Source organism: Carassius auratus, chromosome 50 (genome assembly GCF_003368295.1).
Source record: "Carassius auratus strain Wakin chromosome 50, ASM336829v1, whole genome shotgun sequence".
NCBI classification, from domain to species: domain Eukaryota; kingdom Metazoa; phylum Chordata; class Actinopteri; order Cypriniformes; family Cyprinidae; genus Carassius; species Carassius auratus.
In genome coordinates, this window is record NC_039292.1 from 20,275,403 (window position 1) to 20,292,741 (window position 17,339).

A 17,339-nucleotide genomic window follows, 5' to 3' on the forward strand; every position below is an offset into this window, starting at 1 on the left:
TTTAGTAATTTTTAATTTAAGCCTAACCCAAGGGTACTCAAGTCCAGAGGCCAAGGGGGGCACATTTAAACCACATAAAACATGAAGGGCCACAAATTACAATTTGCTTCATAGGATATTATTTTATACAATATTTGCAGTTTTATTGATTTAAAGATTTTAAATCAATATTTTAAAGGTTTATTTGTGTGCTACAAGCCATCTCTGGTGTTTTCATAATAATACAGTATATATATCATCCAATGCTAATCAAGGTTTACTCCATGAGTTCTCGGACGTGATAACGGGTTCAGTCAATGTGTGGGAGCCCTTTTCGCTTGTTTTAACCCATGCACAGTTTGAATAAAAGTTTGTTTCTCATGCTGTTAAGAGTGTCAGTGGTATCAACTGCATTTAAATGACAAACACAATCACAATCCCTATTTGCGATATGCTTTTGAGCATTTTATAATAATAAAAATAGCCTACATTAACTTTCAGCATGACGCTGGCCACAAAATTAATGCAGACGGGCCTGTTGAGTCCCCTGACCCTAACACTTCAAAAAACAAACCATTAAAAATACATTTATTTAGTTATTACAGTCAGATGCGTTTTTAAAACATCCAAGTAATCAAGTCTTAATGATGTGATCACATCATTATCATATCATCAAATTCTATCAGCAAATATTAGTAAGTCTCCTGACCAGGCTTTTTTTCTTTCTGCAGATGTTGCTTATGTGCACTGTTTAGGGAGAGACTGTTACATGGTGTTTCCACAGTATACTATTTAGGGTGCCAAAACAATACATAAAGAACACTTATGTAAAAAAATAAAAAAAATAAATAATAATAATAATCTATTCTTTACATGTTTCGCTTGTTTACGTCCTAATGTAACCGTGAATGTAACATTAGTCTACTACAGACATGTTTATGATTTTAAACAACGTCACTTATTGTAATGGACTACAAATCCCAGGTGGCCCCGTATTTAGTATCCAGGAAGTAGATTCCGTTGCTATGCAAACTGTCCCGCTTGCTGACCGATGAGGCAAAAGATAAATGCTACACTGAATATCACGTTATTTGGCTTCGAAAGGTAATAAATGAACGAAACTGTACGCAGATACAATGTAAATATATAGTATATCATTTGAACAGCTTACTTAGGCTATTAAATTTATTTAATTTGCCGATTACTCCAAAAACGGTTAACTTTTATTCCAGGGTTTTTCATTGAAGTTCGCAGATGTCTCGTGAGTCCTCGCTGAAGAAGAGAGCGGGCTCAGCTGAGTTCAATGGATCTGCTTTATTAAACCCCAAACCTGCTGCTGAAGAGCTGCTGCTCGATCAGAGTCTGTCTCCGGAGAAACTGGTACGAGACCCGAACACATGCACATCTTCACACACATCTCAGATAAACAGTGTTTCTCTTTCTTCTGCAGAAAATCATCTCAGGAGCAGAGGATCTACACGAAGTGACGTCACTGGAGATGTGTGTGGACACCCGAGAGGAGACTCTGGACAACTTCGGTCAGATTTAATACAGTTACTCTTTATTCACTTCATATTCGTTTAATTTGAGAGAACCAAATGTTTGCGTGTCATTAAACTGTAACTTTCTGATTGTGAGGAACAGTGATGTGATTTGAAGTGGTTTGGATTATGACTGAGATATCTCCATCAGAAATATGATTAATCATAAAAGTGTTTTCTGTCTCGTCTCACAGGAATCTACTTGCCCAAACTCACACAGCTGAAGATGAACAACAGTCTGCTCTCATCTGTGCGGTACGAGCTCCTTTACCTTTATTACATCCATAAAGAGATAATAGTTCACCCGAAAATGAACAGGTGTGATCAGTCACTCGCTCCAAACCCTCTTCTGTGGACCACGACAGAAGATATTTAGTGTAATATTAATGCTGCTCTTTTCTGTTCAGTGATAGTGGACGGGGACTTATATCTCATGATTTAAAAAAAGCAAAATTATTTTCAATCCAAATTCATAAAAGTCAAATTACGCAGGTGCCATCATGAACAGCTTGTGTTGCAGACCTCAAGAACAAACAGAATCGATTACTGAACACATTTGACAGAAGATGCTTTGAATCTAATAACAGACAGATGTCCGTGTGTCCTCAGGGATCTGGGAACCAGTCTCTCTCTCCTGCAGGTCTTATGTGTGGCTCGATGTGGTCTGACCGACCTGGAGGGCATCTCTGCTCTTTCCTCCTTAAAGGTGTCCAACAACATTTCGACTGAACCGATCAAACTCTGGTGTTTTCCTGATGTCAAAGTGTTTTCAAATCAGACAGATTTCTCTATCACTCCTCATGAACTACAGAGTGTCTAAATAAAGTGAATGAGTGTTTTCTTCCTCAGGAGCTGTATGCGGCGTTCAACAGCGTCTCGGACCTGAGTCCAGTCAGTTTGCTGGAGGATCTGGAGCTGCTGGATCTGGAGGAGAACGAGGTTGAAGATCCAGCTCAGTTGTGGTATTTGGGCCGCTGTGTGAAGCTCAGGACACTTTCACTGGAAGGAAACCCTGTGTGCACCCGCCGCGCTCCAGGAGCCTCTGAGGTACATGAAGATCACCATCTTTCTTCTGTTTTTCTTCTTTAATGATGAGTTTGGTTTGTTACACACAGTCATACTCAGATGGATTCCTCACGTGTGGTTTGTTGCAGGACTCGGGCTCCAGCTTCAGGGCCGCGGTGCGAGAGCTGATCCCGCAGCTGATCTTCCTCGATGATGTTCCTGTTGAAGAGGACACAGCTCCACGCTGCAGAGCTTCACTGCAGGACTGGACTCTTCTCAGAGAATCCATCAGAGACGCTTCGCTCACAGATGCAGACAGACAGCAGCGTCTGGAGACGGACTCAGCAGCACTCGAGGTGTTTCAGAAGCAGAGACCTGGAGATCTGAGGGTCTCCTCCACGAGTCTCTCCAGACCTCTCACTTCCTGCAGCGGATCAAGACCAGCATCGACCCGCTCCGACATCGCCGTCCTGAACCACGAGGCCAGTGATCTGACGAACGGTAAACTCCTGCCCTCTGCTGATCGAGACGCACTTCTGTTCTGACACTTCCACACTAATGAAGACAGAATACATCACTTAGTGAGATTTAAAGATGAAGCAGTAAAGAAAGCCATAAATATTAGTATGATTCGACAGTTGAACTGAACAAATGAAATTATTATTTGTAATTTTTATTACATACACATTTTTACAATGAAATTATAGATAAGTATGAAATAGGGGTGTAACGATACGCATATTCGTATTGAACCGTTTGGTACGAGGCTTTCGGTTCAGTACGCGGTACGCATTATGTACCGAACGGTCCGTTGGACTAATTAATTATATATATATATATATATATATATATATATATATATATAATGATATGCGCTTGCGGCATTCTGAAAAGTTGAGATGTTTTTACATTTTGCTGAATCTAAAACGTACTGAACCGTACCGTGACATCAGTGTATCGTATCGAACCGAACCATAAATTTTGTGAACCGTTATACCCCTAGTATGAAATTTTATATATATATATATATATATATATATATATATATATATATATATATATATATATATATGTGTGTGTGTGTGTGTGTGTGTGTGTGTGTGTATAATTACTACTTATGATAAGACATTTATAATATAATAGTAAAACTAATTTTTTTTTTTCAAGTTTTTAAAAAGTAATAATAAAATAATATGTATTATTGTTATTATTAATGAATTGATTTGATTTGTTTTTATTAATAATTTACAGTATCATTATCATTACTATTATTATTATTATCATTTTTATTATATTTTAAATGAGTAATCATTACAGTTATCAATATAATTAATAATGTATAAATATATAACGACAGTATTAAGAGTAATATCAGATCTTTAGTGGTTTGTGTGTGTCGGGGAGTAATGTGTGACGTCTGCTCAGGTGTCGGTCGAGTTCTCTGTGGAAATCCACTACAAGCTGCTCGAGCTCGAAGACAGAAGATAAAGGTGAATCTCATCAAACTGATCCGAATCAAAAATATTACTATATTATATTATATATCACCCCATGAAAACAAAATCTTTCCATCTGTCCAGCTCCAAAACTCTGTGTCTCAAACTCGTCCCAGCACACGGAGCAGCTTCACTCCTGAACACACGCTTGAGCTTGAAGAGAGCAGCAGCCGCGAGCACAGAGATGTTTTTACTCAACTCAGAAGCTGGAGGATTGAACACAACAAGTACTGAACCCCCTCTCATATATCACACACACACACACACACACACACACACAGACACACACACACACACACACACACACACACACACACACACTCACACAAACAAACACAGACGCTCTCTCTCTCACACACACACACACACACACACACACACACTCTCAAACACACACACACTCACACAAACAAACACAGACGCTCACACACACACACACACACACACACAAACACACACACACGCACATGTTTGTTTTTGTGAAAAGTGGGTTCATCCCATAGGCGTAATGGTTTTTATACTGTACAAACTCTGTATTCTATCGCCATTCACCAACCCTACACCTAACCCTAACCCTAACCCTCACAGGAAACTTTGTGCATTTTTACTTTCTCAAAAAAACTAATTCTGTATGATTTATAAGTGTTTTGAAAAATGGGGACATGGGTTATGTCCTCATAAGTCACCCTCTCCTTGTAATACCTGTGTCATACTCATGTCATTATACACAGTTGTGTCCTGATATGACACAAAAACAAGAGCACACTCTCTCTCACACACACACAAACACACACACTCGAACACACACACACACACACACACACACACACACACACACACACACACACAGTCTCTCAAACACACATATACACACACACACACACACACACTCACACAAACAAACAAACACAGACGCTCACACACACACACACTCAAACATTCACATACACACACAGACACTCACACACACACACACACACACACACATAAAACACTCACACACACACATACACACAGACACTCTCAAACACATAAACACTCACATACTCTCTATCTCAAACACGCGCACACACACACACACACACACACACACACATACACACACACACACACACACACACTTCCGGTTAACACATGCTTTTCTTCTGACAGACGTCTGCTGGTGATTGAGGAGCAGCAGTCTCAGGTGATGAAGATCCACCACAGCGATGATGATGATGATGAAGATGATGATGAAGGCAGTCACAGCCAAAGTTTCAGCAGCGATGACATCACTAGAGACACGAGCTCTCCTGATTGGTCCGTTCAGTGTCCCTCCACAGGTGCGTCAGGTTCTTTCTCTCGTCTATAAATGATGCTCGTGAGTGTCTTCATGATTGAATCTTGTGCTTCTCTCTATCAGAGACGCTGAGACTCAGCTCTTCATCAGGCTGTTCGATGTCTCCCTCTCCTCCACCCAGAGCCGCAGCAGCGCCCCCTGCTGGCCGGAGGATCACACAGATCCGCTCTCGGAGACTCAGAGCTCATAAAGCCAGAGCATCAGAGGAGACTCATGGGACTGAGAGCATCATGACTGTAAGATCTCAGACTGCGTGTCCTCAAATCATCCACAAACCTCACAGACCCTCCAGCAGTCCTCTTAGAGCACAATGGTGCGTCCTGTCCTTCCTGTCAAAGCTGATTTGGGGTGAATTATTACTTAAACACATTTCTAACTACAGAATATTCTCCTAATTCAGGTCAGAAGCCTCTGAGGATCCTCAGCACTCAGACACCCAACATAAACCAGTAATAGTCTCTGAAAAACTGACGCCCAGACGTCCACAAACAGCCAGAGCTGCACTGCAGAGACTTCTGAAGTGATGCATTGTGGGTCAGAATAGATCATACATCTTCACTGCAGGTCCACACACTTTCAGAAACACTTTAAAGTTGTCACTGAATCACTGTTTGTCTCGGCTTTATTTCAGAAGTAGTTCAGGTTTGATTGACAGGAGAGTCTCAGCACAGATGTGATCATGTGATCACTGACACAGACTGATGATAATGTCAGGCGCAGGTGAACTCTGTTCTCCTGCGGTGGATCTCCAGCAGCGCAGCTTCATCTGTGACGGATCATGTCTGCTCTCACAGGTTCAGTGTTTGCAGACGCAGGTGCAGGACTGTTATTCCACACGTCTCTGAAAGATCTTCCACAGATGAGAGTCTGATAACAGTGTTGTTCTGACAAACACCACATCATTGAGTCTGTTAACCTTTCTGTGCATATCCAGATTTATGTTGTTAATATTTGGCAAATGGAGGATGGAAAATTGTTAATAAAGTCAAGTGGAGATGAAAAACAGTTTTTTTTTTTTTTGCATATTTAATGAATCTTAAACTTCATCAACAAGTAATATTTACAAATTATGTAATCTGGAATATTTTATATCATAATAAAGATCACATTTACACTATATTTAAAAGTTTGAAGCCATTAATATTAAAACAAAATAATAATAATAATGCTTTTATTATGCAAGGATGCATTAAATTGCAGCCTTAACATAAAAGAGTTAGTAAAAAAAAAAAGAAATGCAATTCAGACCCCAACTTTTGAACATTAGTTAGATTTTATATTTATTTTGATTTATATAGTATTTCATATATAATTAAATTACAGATATTTGATTGGAGATATTATACGTTTCTCAGTCTTAAAATTGTAAATAAAATCTCTCTGTGTGTGTGTGTGTGTGTGTGTTAACTTTCGCAAAAAAACCACCCTTTGATAATTCTGAATATACTGTGTATAAAAATGCAAAACCTAATAAAAGTCAGTAATCACACAGTCCTGTATATGTTCAAACAGGCATCAGTCTGTACAGGCAGCTAGTGGCTACATTACATATGATTTTATAATCTGCTCCATATCAGTGGATTTTAAGTACTTTTGCTCAATTAACTGCTGCAATAATTCAAAAAAAGTATAAAACATGTTTTGTGTTTGTATAATTATTTGCTTTTTGATATACATGTGAATAATTTGAAGTACAAAATATTAAAGAAAAAACAATACGGTACGTGCATTTCATTAAAATAAAATAATTATATGATTACGGATAACGAACAACACGATTAACAAGATTAACAAGACATACTGAGTGTGTTAATGACAGTGAGTATGTCATTAACAGATAAAAATTGTTTTATTGCAAGCAAAAATTGAAATCTGAACCCAAATATATGGTTCTGAACATAATGATTGTAAAATGCACACAAATGAGTGAGAACTGAAATCGTATAATGTTTTGTACAAATAAACATTATTTAGTACATATTTCTTTCAAAGGGATTCAGCTGGCCATCAAAATGGTTGCTATGACAACTTCACGCTCTGGCTGCTGCTCATAAAGGTGCATAAATATTATATTTATATTTACATTCAGTTAATAATTTTAACTACTATTTTAAATTGTATATTTTGTGTGTGTGTGGTAATTGTAATATTTAAAGCAGATGTGTTGTTTTAAGACAATTTTCCGCCAATGAGATCAGTGGATGGTCCATTGTTTACGTCATAATGATCGCTGCATTCCATTAGAACGTTCGGTGATCCTCTATAAATATGAGTGCAGACGAATCAGGCATTCTGTAGCGAGTTGTGGCGAGTGATGTGAGTATCCTCTTTATAATTTGGACATCAAAAGTTATCAATATTTTCAAAACTTGGAGAAAAATCACTCGAGATAAATAAACGGGAATGTTACACAGAGGAGGACCGTGTGGAAAGTTTCAGATATGTAAATTAGTAATGATCAAAGCAATAATTGATTTCAGCATTTTTAATTTATGATTGAATTGTTGATAATCATACATAATATAATATCTCCATCAACAATATTTTCAGTAGGCTATATTATATTAACAGAACAAATCTTGCGCTGCCAAATACAGACTAAATCCATTTTATACATTTACTATTAAATACAGTCTCTTTCCACCACTCTTTGATTATGATTATTTCTGAAAACTGATACTGAAAGCTTTGATAGTTTACCTCTTACAATGATTAGATATGCATGTAAAAGGGAATATACTTTTACACATTACAAGAATATGAGTTATGCACATTAGTTGGCAAATTGATTAAAAACTGAGCTGATGGAACCCCTCTGGACATACACTTAAAAAAAATCTTATATGTTTACTCAACTCAACTGTTTCCTTTCTGTTTTCTGTCACATATTTTACAGATAGAAAGACAAAGTCAGTGTATTGTTCACATATGTGGATCTTCTTTTACCTTCACATCGAACATCAACATGAGTTTGTCAAGCTTCCTCCCCAGTTTTTCCGAGAGCGCAGTGCAGTCCTCATCTCCTGAACTCTCAGATGAGCTCACGGCTGCCCTCGCCGCAGGCCGCTGGTGGGCAATAATGGAGGTTTCTTCTCCTATATCTGAAGAGCCTGAGTATGGAGACCTCACCTCAGTGCAGTGGCGGGGAACAATGGAGGCAGGAGAAACTTTGTGCCCCAAGTCTGTGGTCTTCAGTGATGAATGTGAGAAGACTGAGTCCCTGCACTCAAGCTTCCCAGCTGCAACACTGAAGACCAAAGAGCTGTGGAGGAAGAAGAAGACACAGGGTGCACCGATGCCTCCCAGGTCCCAACACGGTGCACCTGTGCCTACAAATACCAAGAAGAGGGACCACAACTCATCCCTGGTCTTCAACTATGAATCTAAGAAGGCTGAGTCTCCGCGCTCAGGCTTTACAGATGCAGCACTGAAGACCAAGGAGCTCTGGAGGCAGAAGAAGCCTCAGGGAGCACCTGTGTTTGCTGGATCTGAGTTCACTAATGAAATACTGAAGACCACTAAGCAGGGGAGGCAACAGCAAAGAAAGTGGACCGAGATGAAGCCTCAGGTAGCACCTGAGCCTGCTGGGTCCCCACAAAGACCACCTGTGACCACTGGCTCTCAGCAAAGAGGAAAGCTCATGATCCCCGAGAATCTGAGGCAACATCTGCTAAAGGCTGCTTCTGAACTGGAATCACCTGTGTCTGCTAGATCCCCACAGAGAGCACCAGTGCCCACAGCATCTCCTCAAAACACAGCCATGCACACCAAGTCTCTACAGAGAGAAGCTATGCCTGCCCCAGAGGTGCCAAAACCAAAGATACCTGAGCCGCTGAGACAGGAGCTGCTGCAGCAGAAGCCCAACAAGATCCAAGAGAAGCAAAGGCTGAAGATACCTGAGCCGCTGAGACAGGAGCTTCTGCAGCAGAAGCCCAACAAGATCCAAGAGAAGCAAAGGCTGAAGATACCTGAGCCGCTGAGACAGGAGCTTCTGCAGCAGAAGCCCAACAAGATCCAAGAGAAGCAAAGGCTGAAGATACCTGAGCCGCTGAGACAGGAGCTGCTGCAGCTGTCGACTCGAGCCTCTTCTGTTCAAGGAGCACCTGCACCCAACAAGACCCCAGAGAGACAAAAGCTCAAGATACCTGAGCATCTGAGGAAGGAGTTTCTGCAGCAGAAGCCTCAAGCCTGTCCTGTACAGGGTGATCCCATGCCTTTCAAGTCCCCTCAGGAAGCACCTTTACCTGACAGGAGCCCTGTTTATGTTGGGACCCCACAGGGAGCAGGAGTGTTTGCCAGGTCTCCACCGGCAGAGGCAGTGCCCGCTGAGCCTCCGAAAGTAGAGACAGTTCCCTCCAGAACCACGAAGACAAGAAAACGGAGAATTGCTGAGCATCAGAGCATTCCTGTCTCTGCCACCCAGGCATTACCCATGTCCTCCAGGACCTCAAGCGTGGTGCCTGTGCATTCTGGGACCCTACAGGGAGCACTTGTGACCAAAAGTTCCCCACAACAGGGATCAAATCCCAGAATGACTGAGCAGCAGAAGAAGAAGCGCAGGGAGCAGTGGAGACAGCAGCAGAGACAGCGGAGGCAGCAGAAAGCAGCAGTAAGTCCCTTCCATCTCTCGTTTTTACTTATTTTCAGATTTATTCTAAAATATAAACCCTTCCTTCACCTAAGATACTATGTTGTCAATGTCTTCTATCTGAACTTGTATTACATTATATTTCAAAATGATAAAAAGATTTAAGAAAGTACTCCTCAAACCTGCCCAGCTTTACATGATTATGTCTGTTCCTTCAACAGAACAACGTTGAAGTGTGTGAGCCGCCTCCACAAAAAAAGCTGGGTGTGGAAATGGAAAAGGTGCAGCTGAAGCTCAAACTGGGGAACCATCAAGCCCCAAAGCCCAGGTCCCAGCTCACCCTGATGATGGTTAGTCCCTTCTCTCTCTCTTTTACTTAGACATATTTAAAAACTGAACGTAACATATATATAAACTAAACATATATTTCAATATGTAAGTTAATCTGGGATGAGTATTATATATTTTCCATTCATAAACCCCGCTCATGACAGAAGCAATATATCTTTAGACTTTCTCTAAGAATGGCTCATTAAATCTGCTCAGTGTTTCATCATCATGTCTGTTTCTTCAACAGGATCATGCAGCTGTGGGTCGGCAGTCACCTCCAGAAAAAAAGCAGCGCATGGCAAACGAAATCAGAGGCCAGCAGTTGGGACCAAGCCGCTTAAAGCATTTATGTAGCATATTCATATGTTTAATGGAATATTTGTAAATATTTATTATTTGAATATATTGTGTTTGTGCATATTTAATGATTGTATGCATAATAAAAATATAATAAAATATAAACTATCCATCTATCTTTCAAAGACAGCACACGTCTAACACCTTAAGCTAATATAAATCACATGTTTGGATGTCTGGGACATTTTCTACCTTACTTCCATCAGTGGGACTTTAGTATCCAAAAAAACAAAACTTGTCTTTAATATAATTCTCACTGGATTTGTCATTTGCTTTGGATAATTATAATGCAATATACCATAAAGTTAAAATAAATCTGTAAATATGTATTATTTATTAATATATATTTTTTTACAGATTACACTAAAAAATAAACTTACAGTTAGGGGTGCACGATAAATATTGGCCAATAATTAATACGCATGAATTGAATCAGGTGCTTGATTTCACAGAGCAGCTTTTACACAGAGCCGCGAATCCACAAAGGATTAATAATCAGACGATATTTATCATGCACCCCTACTTACAATCTGTTTGTTCGATCAGCAAACTCTCCTGTTGTCTACTGGCTTCCACTGTATGCATAAAAAAAACACAGGAACATTTGTAAAATCTCCTCTTTTGAGTTTGTCTGTTCAAAGCTGCTTGATATAGAGCTGCTCTTAGAGCTTCTCTCTTGAAAGGATGTTGAACTTTGACCCGGATCCTTCATTTGTTCAGCTTCAGTTTTTTTGGTTTCTGCTGCTTGATGGCGACAGAGACCTCTTTCATCTGATTTACAATAGGCCCAGTCAAATTTTTGTGTTAATATTTTGAGCATATTCTGAAAAAGATTCATATTTTAGAGCTCTGGGTTTGGTTGTTGGTGGCTACATAAGGTAACTGCTACATAATAACTTATTTGTTTATTATATGTACATGTTAATTATGTAGGTCATACATCTTCACTGCTGATTTAGAGTGTTTTAGACATTTAAAGAGGTGGCTTTCCTAAACAGTACATATGAGAACAAGGGTTGAACATTTTCATATTTATGGATGGTGCAAAGAGAACTCATTTTGTTTATTATATATATAGATAGATAGATATACACACACTCACCTAAAGGATTATTAGGAAAACACGTTCAATTTCTCATCAATGCAATTATCTAATCAACCAATCACATGGCAGTTGCTTCAATGCATTAGGGGTGTGCTCCTGGTCAAGACAATCTCCTGATCTCCAAACTGAATGTCAGAATGGGAAAGAAAGGTGATTTAAGCAATTTTGAGCGTGGCATGGTTATTGGTGCCAGACGGGCTGGTCTGAGTATTTCACAATCTGCTCAGTTACTGGGATTTTCACGCACAACCATTTCTAGGGTTTATAAAGAATGGTGTGAAAAGTGAAAAACATCCAGTATGCAGTGGTCCTGTGGGCGAAAATGCCTTGTTGATACTAGAGGTCAGAGGAGAATGGGCCGACTGATTCAAGCTGATAGAAGAGCAACTTTGACTGAAATAACCACTCGTTACAACCGAGGTATGCAGCAGAGCATTTGTGAAGCCACCACACGCACAACCTTGAGGCGGATGGGCTACAACAGCAGAAGACCCCGCCGGGTACCACTCATCTCCACTACAAATAGGAAAAAGAGGCTACAATTTGCACAACCTCTCCAAAATTGGACAGTTGAAGATTGGAAAAATGTTGCCTGGTCTGATGAGTCTGGATTTCTGTTGAGACATTCAGATGGTAGAGTCAGAATTTGGCGTAAACAGAATGAGAACATGGATCCATCATGCCTTGTTACCACTGTGCAGGCTGGTGGTGGTGGTGTAATGGTGTGGGGGATGTTTTCTTGGCACACTTTAGGCCTCTTAGTGCCAATTGGGCATCGTTTAAATGCCACGGCCTTCCTGAGCATTGTTTCTGACCAAGTGTTGGGTGTAATGCGTTACAAAGTAATGCGTTACTGTATTTAAAATACTTATCCACTGAAAAGGTAAAGTAAGGAATTACTTCTCATTTTAAGGTACCGGTAATTTAATTACAGTTACTTATAATGTACTTGCGTTACATACTGTAAATTAGTTTGGTTTGCATAAATCAATATTGAATTTAAAATCTAAATGTTTTGTCAAAGGTAAAAGTGAACGCTGCCTCTTAAAAATCGTTAGCTGTGGTGCAGTTGCGCGTGACGAGTTCGCGGCGTGCTAACGTTAGTTGGTTACGTTGTCTCAAGTGGAAGATGTCGGCAGAAGTGAGTGGCTGTTTTAGTAAATGGAAATATTCCAATTATTTAAATTTTTTGACACAGGTAGACAAGAACATTTATGATACAATGTAAGCTACAGTATGTCCAGGGGGGGAAAAACTATCGGTGCTTCCATCTCACTTAGATAAGTGTTAAACTGACATGTAAATTGAGCTAAAAAGCACATTTGAGAGTTTGGAATATATTTCCATGACTGCCGACATTTGGACAAGCCATAACAAAAGTTCTCTTTCATCATCTCGTGTTCGAGATCCACCTATGGGAAGGGCATCCGTACCTGACCTCTGCAGAAGCATCCAATTGCACCAAGTCTGGCTAGACAGACAGAAGCGCACAGCCAATGCCAGGTAAGGCCCCGCCCCCTTACCTAGGGGTATAATAATGGCTGCAGTGCTATTCCCCAGTTGACATTCGCTTCTTGCAATCTCTGCATTGACACAGTTCGGTTGGATTACGCTGCTCACTTCGTGTCTTCAGGAGGACATATTGATTGATCAGCCTCCGCCAGACGTGACTGTCATCTTCTCAGCCTTCTGCTGTGTTCTGTATTCAGGGCCGCCCACGCTCTCGTCTTTTCACCTGCTCCCATGGCTGCCCACCACGGATTTTTCAGATTTCTTCTACGGTATGTCGCTTTCTATACCTAACGCTTCTCCGAGGAATAGCCTATCATGGGCCTGCCCGGCCGCGTGTGGAGCACTCATCGCTGCTAAAGACCTTCACTCGTTCTGCGTGGTTTGCTTGGGCCTTAAAATTGCAGTCATTGCCACATGCTGCCCAAAAAGTTTTTACGACGCCGTCTTAAAGTTGCAGCCACCCAGTGCGCCGAGCTCGCCTTTTCTGACTCAGATCTGGGCACTGTGTCGACGACGCGCTACCGGGGGACTCCCGGGGCTCCTCCTCACTTGTTTGGGCTGACCAGCCCAATACCGCATTCCCTGAAGAGGACATCTTCGCCGGCAACCTCATGCTCGACAACGAACTAGTCGGTTCCGGCAGTGAGGATGATGCGGCCTTTCTTGGGGTCTCAGAGGACGAGGAGGCCATCCCACCCTCTGGGGTTGCCCAGGCTAGCGGCCACACAGCCCTGCCTCAGTCCATCCACCTGGAAGTTTGTGAGCGAGCGGCCGCTCGCCTCAACATTGAGTGGCCAGCTCCACAGAGTGCCACTGACCAGGAGAGGTACAATATCGCAAGTACAATATCGCAAGTACAATATCGCACATGCCTCAGGCTGCAGGGTCCTATTGCTTCATCTATCCAGATTGTACCGCTGGGACTCCTGAGAATGAGAGCGTTCATGAAATAGGTTTTGTTACTACATTTCAGCCCGACGTGCGATCTTTGCCACTCTGTAATGGTGATGTGCGCCTGCTCGGCAGCCTTGCGCCACTGGAAGATCACAGACTTTTACGCACAGGGAACCCCTCTGGGGACAGTTATGATATGAAAGACAGAAAGACAGACAGATGTGTCCTCAACAGGCTGGGGCGCCACTCAGGAGGGCAGAACGGTGAACGGTCTGTGGCCGAGCAGACTACGTTCAGCGCACATAAATTATTTAGAGCTTATGGTTGTGTGGAAAGCTCTGACTCATTTTCTGCCTCGCCTGCAGGGACATCATGTGCTCATACGCTGCAACAATACCATGACAGTAGCTTATATCAACCGTCAGGGCGGCGTGCGCTCGTCAAAACTTCACGCTCTAGCTTACAAGATTTTAGTGTGGGGCAGACGGGTTTTCCTGTCGTTACGCGCGACTCATGTTCTGGGCCTTCTAAACAGAGTCGCGGATCTTCTATCAAGGGGAAACCCAATCTACGGAGATTGGCGCCTTCACTGACCATCATGGATGTAGCAGGCGCTTCCACGTGGAACGAGTTTGCGGCTCAAAGTATCGCTAGAATGGACACTCAGGAGGAAAACATCTCGGTCACAGGGAGGGCGGTCCAAGCGCTTGTGACACAGGTGTCCGAGCTCACCCAGCAGATTCAACAGCTACGAGTCTCCACTGCGCCACCCACACCGCCGATTCCACCCCCCCTCCAGAGCCGCAGCCACGGCGAGAACAAATACTGCCTACACCAAAAGGTTATTCAGGTGAACCAGAATTTTGCAGAGGATTTCTTACCCGATGTTCTATGCACTTTGCTCTACAGCCTCAGATGTTCAACCAAGAGCTATCCAAGGTGGCGTTTATGCTGATGCTATTATCTGGTAGGGCGGCTCTCTGGGGAACGGCGGTGTGGGAGAACCAAGACCCATGCTGCGCCTCATTCCAGGCACTCTCCGAAGAGATGTAGAGCAGTGGTTTTCAACCTGTGGTATTGCAGGTGGGCCGCCAATTATTTTCTGTTCATTTCCAGTCCATTCTAGGGCTGTGCGATTAAAAGAAAACGTCCTAAAATCACGATTTGAGCGTGCGCATATGCCTAACTCCAGGTTCACACACTGTCTGTGATGCGCCTTTTCTCTGAGCCAATGTTGACGGATCAGAGCGTTCGCACTGCGGTAAAAGGCTAGAAATAAAAACGTGGAAAATAATTCATGCCTAACACATGAGCATAGAGTGAATTTGTTAGTGAACAGGATGCAGTTTTAGTGAGAGGAGACACGTTTTAAGTGTGCACACTCTCTCCTCGCAAAGCAGCGTGTATCTGAGCAAGCACGACCGGTTTTGTGACAGAGCAAAGGAAATCTGCTGCGAACAGAGAGATTCGCACTCGTGCATTATTTTAATGTGCTTTCACGTTATATTTATGCGCTCTCACTGCTGACCGCATACACATACTGTATACACACTGCAAACACCTGAGGCACCGCTACAATTAATGAGCTCTATGAACAATGCATGGCAAAAAAGAAAAAAAAGTCCCTGTATACAAGTCTATACATTTTTTTACATCTTCACTATAGTGATAATTTTGACTTATGTCTGTTCTAGAGATGTTACAACTTTTTGATAAAGCTCTGATTGGTTTTCTTTTGGAAATATGTTTCAAATTAATCCTGAATGCATTTATTACTGTAAAAGCACAATTGCAAAATTGATCAAAAAAATCGCGATAGTTTTTTTTTTTTTTTTTGTCCATATCGCACAGCCCTAGTTTATTCAATAAATATAGTTTAAAATCTAGCTTCTGAGTACTAAGTTATTAACCCAACAATAGCGGGGTCAGTTAATTTTTTTGTAACAAGCCCGGTAGTAACAATGAGGCTACTATCGGGTGGGATCTCCACCGGGAAGACCTCATCCTCACCATCATCAGCAACTCTCCTTCCAGTAAGACTAAGGTGGGCAACCAACACTCATGACACCCGGGCCTTATTGGATTCAGGGGTGGAAGGTAATTTTATTGATGTTGAATTGGCTCACCACCTCCACGTTCCTATCACCCCCCTTACACACCAGATTTCTGTCAGTGCTCTTAATGGACAACAGCTTCCTAACATCACACATACTACTGAACCCATCACCCTCATCACGTCTGGCAACCACACGGAAACTATAACATTTCATCTCATGCATTCACCTCTGGCACCCATTGTTCTGGGACATCCTTGGTTCACACGTGACAACCCCAGAGTTGATTGGGGGCACAATTCCATCTCCATGTGGAGTAACAATTGTCATAAGTCATGTCTAGTGTCTGCGTGTTCGTCTGTACCTGTGTCTGTGTTCAGGAGGTGAGGAGGTGGTGAATTTGTCTAACGTGCCCAAAGAGTACCAGGACCTGAGAGAAGTGTTCAGTAAGTCTCGCACTGCTTCTCTTCCTCCTCATCGTCCCTATGACTGTGCCATAGATTTAGTTCCAGGTGAGTCTCCGCCTAAGGGCAAGTTATATTCACTTTCTGTTCCAGAGAGGGAGGTTATGGAGAAATATATTTCTGATTGTCTAGCATCCAAATTCATTAGACCTTCCTCATCTCCAGCAGGGGCGGGGTTCTTTTTTGTGGGGAAGAAGGATGGGTCTCTGCGACCGTGCATTGATTATCAAGGGTTGAACAACATCACCATAAAGAATACTTATCCTTTGCCGTCGATGTCTTCAGCTTTCGAACGGTTGCAGGGAGTATCCATCTTCACAAAATTGGATTCACGTAACGCTTATCATTTGGTTCGCATAAGGAAGGGAGATGAATGGAAGACCGCATTTAATACCCCCAGAGGGCACTTTGAATACTTGGTTATGCCTCTCGGGCTATCCAACTCGCCCGCGGTCTTACAAGCACTCGTTAATGACGTGCTGAGAGATATGGTTGATCAATTCATATGTGTTTACCTGGATGACATATTGATCTTTTCCTCTTCTCTCCAGGAACACGTTCAGCATGTCAGACGAGTGCTTCAGAGGTTGCTAGAGAATGGGCTTTTTGTCAAGGTGGAGAAATGAGTTTTTCATGCACAGTCCGTTCCCTTTTTAGGGTACATCGTCTCGTCTG

General features: G+C 41.9%; 2 protein-coding genes across 4 annotated transcripts; both read left to right on the forward strand.

The window, feature by feature from the left end:
• The first annotated feature begins 692 nt into the window (after positions 1 to 692).
• Positions 693 to 6,363, forward strand: lrrc56 (leucine rich repeat containing 56). 3 transcript variants are annotated; one of them, XM_026239704.1, is made up of 13 exons: positions 693 to 1,083; positions 1,212 to 1,359; positions 1,430 to 1,517; positions 1,715 to 1,775; positions 2,130 to 2,226; positions 2,370 to 2,567; positions 2,675 to 3,026; positions 3,951 to 4,015; positions 4,106 to 4,248; positions 5,174 to 5,343; positions 5,424 to 5,673; positions 5,761 to 5,894; positions 5,992 to 6,363. In XM_026239704.1, the coding sequence occupies exons 2-12, from the start codon at positions 1,234 to 1,236 to the stop codon at positions 5,882 to 5,884; spliced, it is 1,674 nt and encodes a 557-aa protein (XP_026095489.1). In that variant the 5' UTR covers positions 693 to 1,083; positions 1,212 to 1,233; the 3' UTR covers positions 5,885 to 5,894; positions 5,992 to 6,363. The 3 variants fall into 3 exon arrangements, with proteins under 3 accessions (XP_026095489.1, XP_026095490.1, XP_026095488.1); XM_026239705.1 differs by having other exon boundaries at positions 5,761 to 5,890; XM_026239703.1 differs by having other exon boundaries at positions 5,761 to 6,363.
• A 1,939-nt stretch (positions 6,364 to 8,302) lies between these two features.
• LOC113066502 (fibrous sheath CABYR-binding protein-like) lies at positions 8,303 to 14,346 on the forward strand. The gene is made up of 6 exons (XM_026238370.1): positions 8,303 to 9,969; positions 10,170 to 10,298; positions 10,526 to 10,643; positions 13,450 to 13,521; positions 13,841 to 14,078; positions 14,226 to 14,346. Exons 1-6 carry the CDS (start codon positions 8,326 to 8,328, stop codon positions 14,344 to 14,346), a joined length of 2,322 nt encoding a protein of 773 aa, XP_026094155.1. The 5' UTR covers positions 8,303 to 8,325.
• The last annotated feature ends 2,993 nt before the right edge of the window (positions 14,347 to 17,339 follow it).

Excerpts from the sequence above, each read along its gene's own strand:
- lrrc56 (XM_026239703.1), top strand. The coding sequence starts at position 1,234 with ATGTCTCGTGAGTCCTCGCTGAAGAAGAGAGCGGGCTCAGCTGAGTTC. Across the intron at positions 1,776-2,129 it reads AGTCTGCTCTCATCTGTGCG|GGATCTGGGAACCAGTCTCT; the intron begins GTACGAGCTCCT and ends GTGTGTCCTCAG. Across the intron at positions 5,344-5,423 it reads CGTTCAGTGTCCCTCCACAG|AGACGCTGAGACTCAGCTCT; the intron begins GTGCGTCAGGTT and ends TCTCTCTATCAG.
- LOC113066502 (XM_026238370.1), top strand. The coding sequence starts at position 8,326 with ATGAGTTTGTCAAGCTTCCTCCCCAGTTTTTCCGAGAGCGCAGTGCAG. Across the intron at positions 9,970-10,169 it reads GGAGGCAGCAGAAAGCAGCA|AACAACGTTGAAGTGTGTGA; the intron begins GTAAGTCCCTTC and ends TTCCTTCAACAG. Across the intron at positions 14,079-14,225 it reads AGTGCCACTGACCAGGAGAG|CCCGACGTGCGATCTTTGCC; the intron begins GTACAATATCGC and ends ACTACATTTCAG.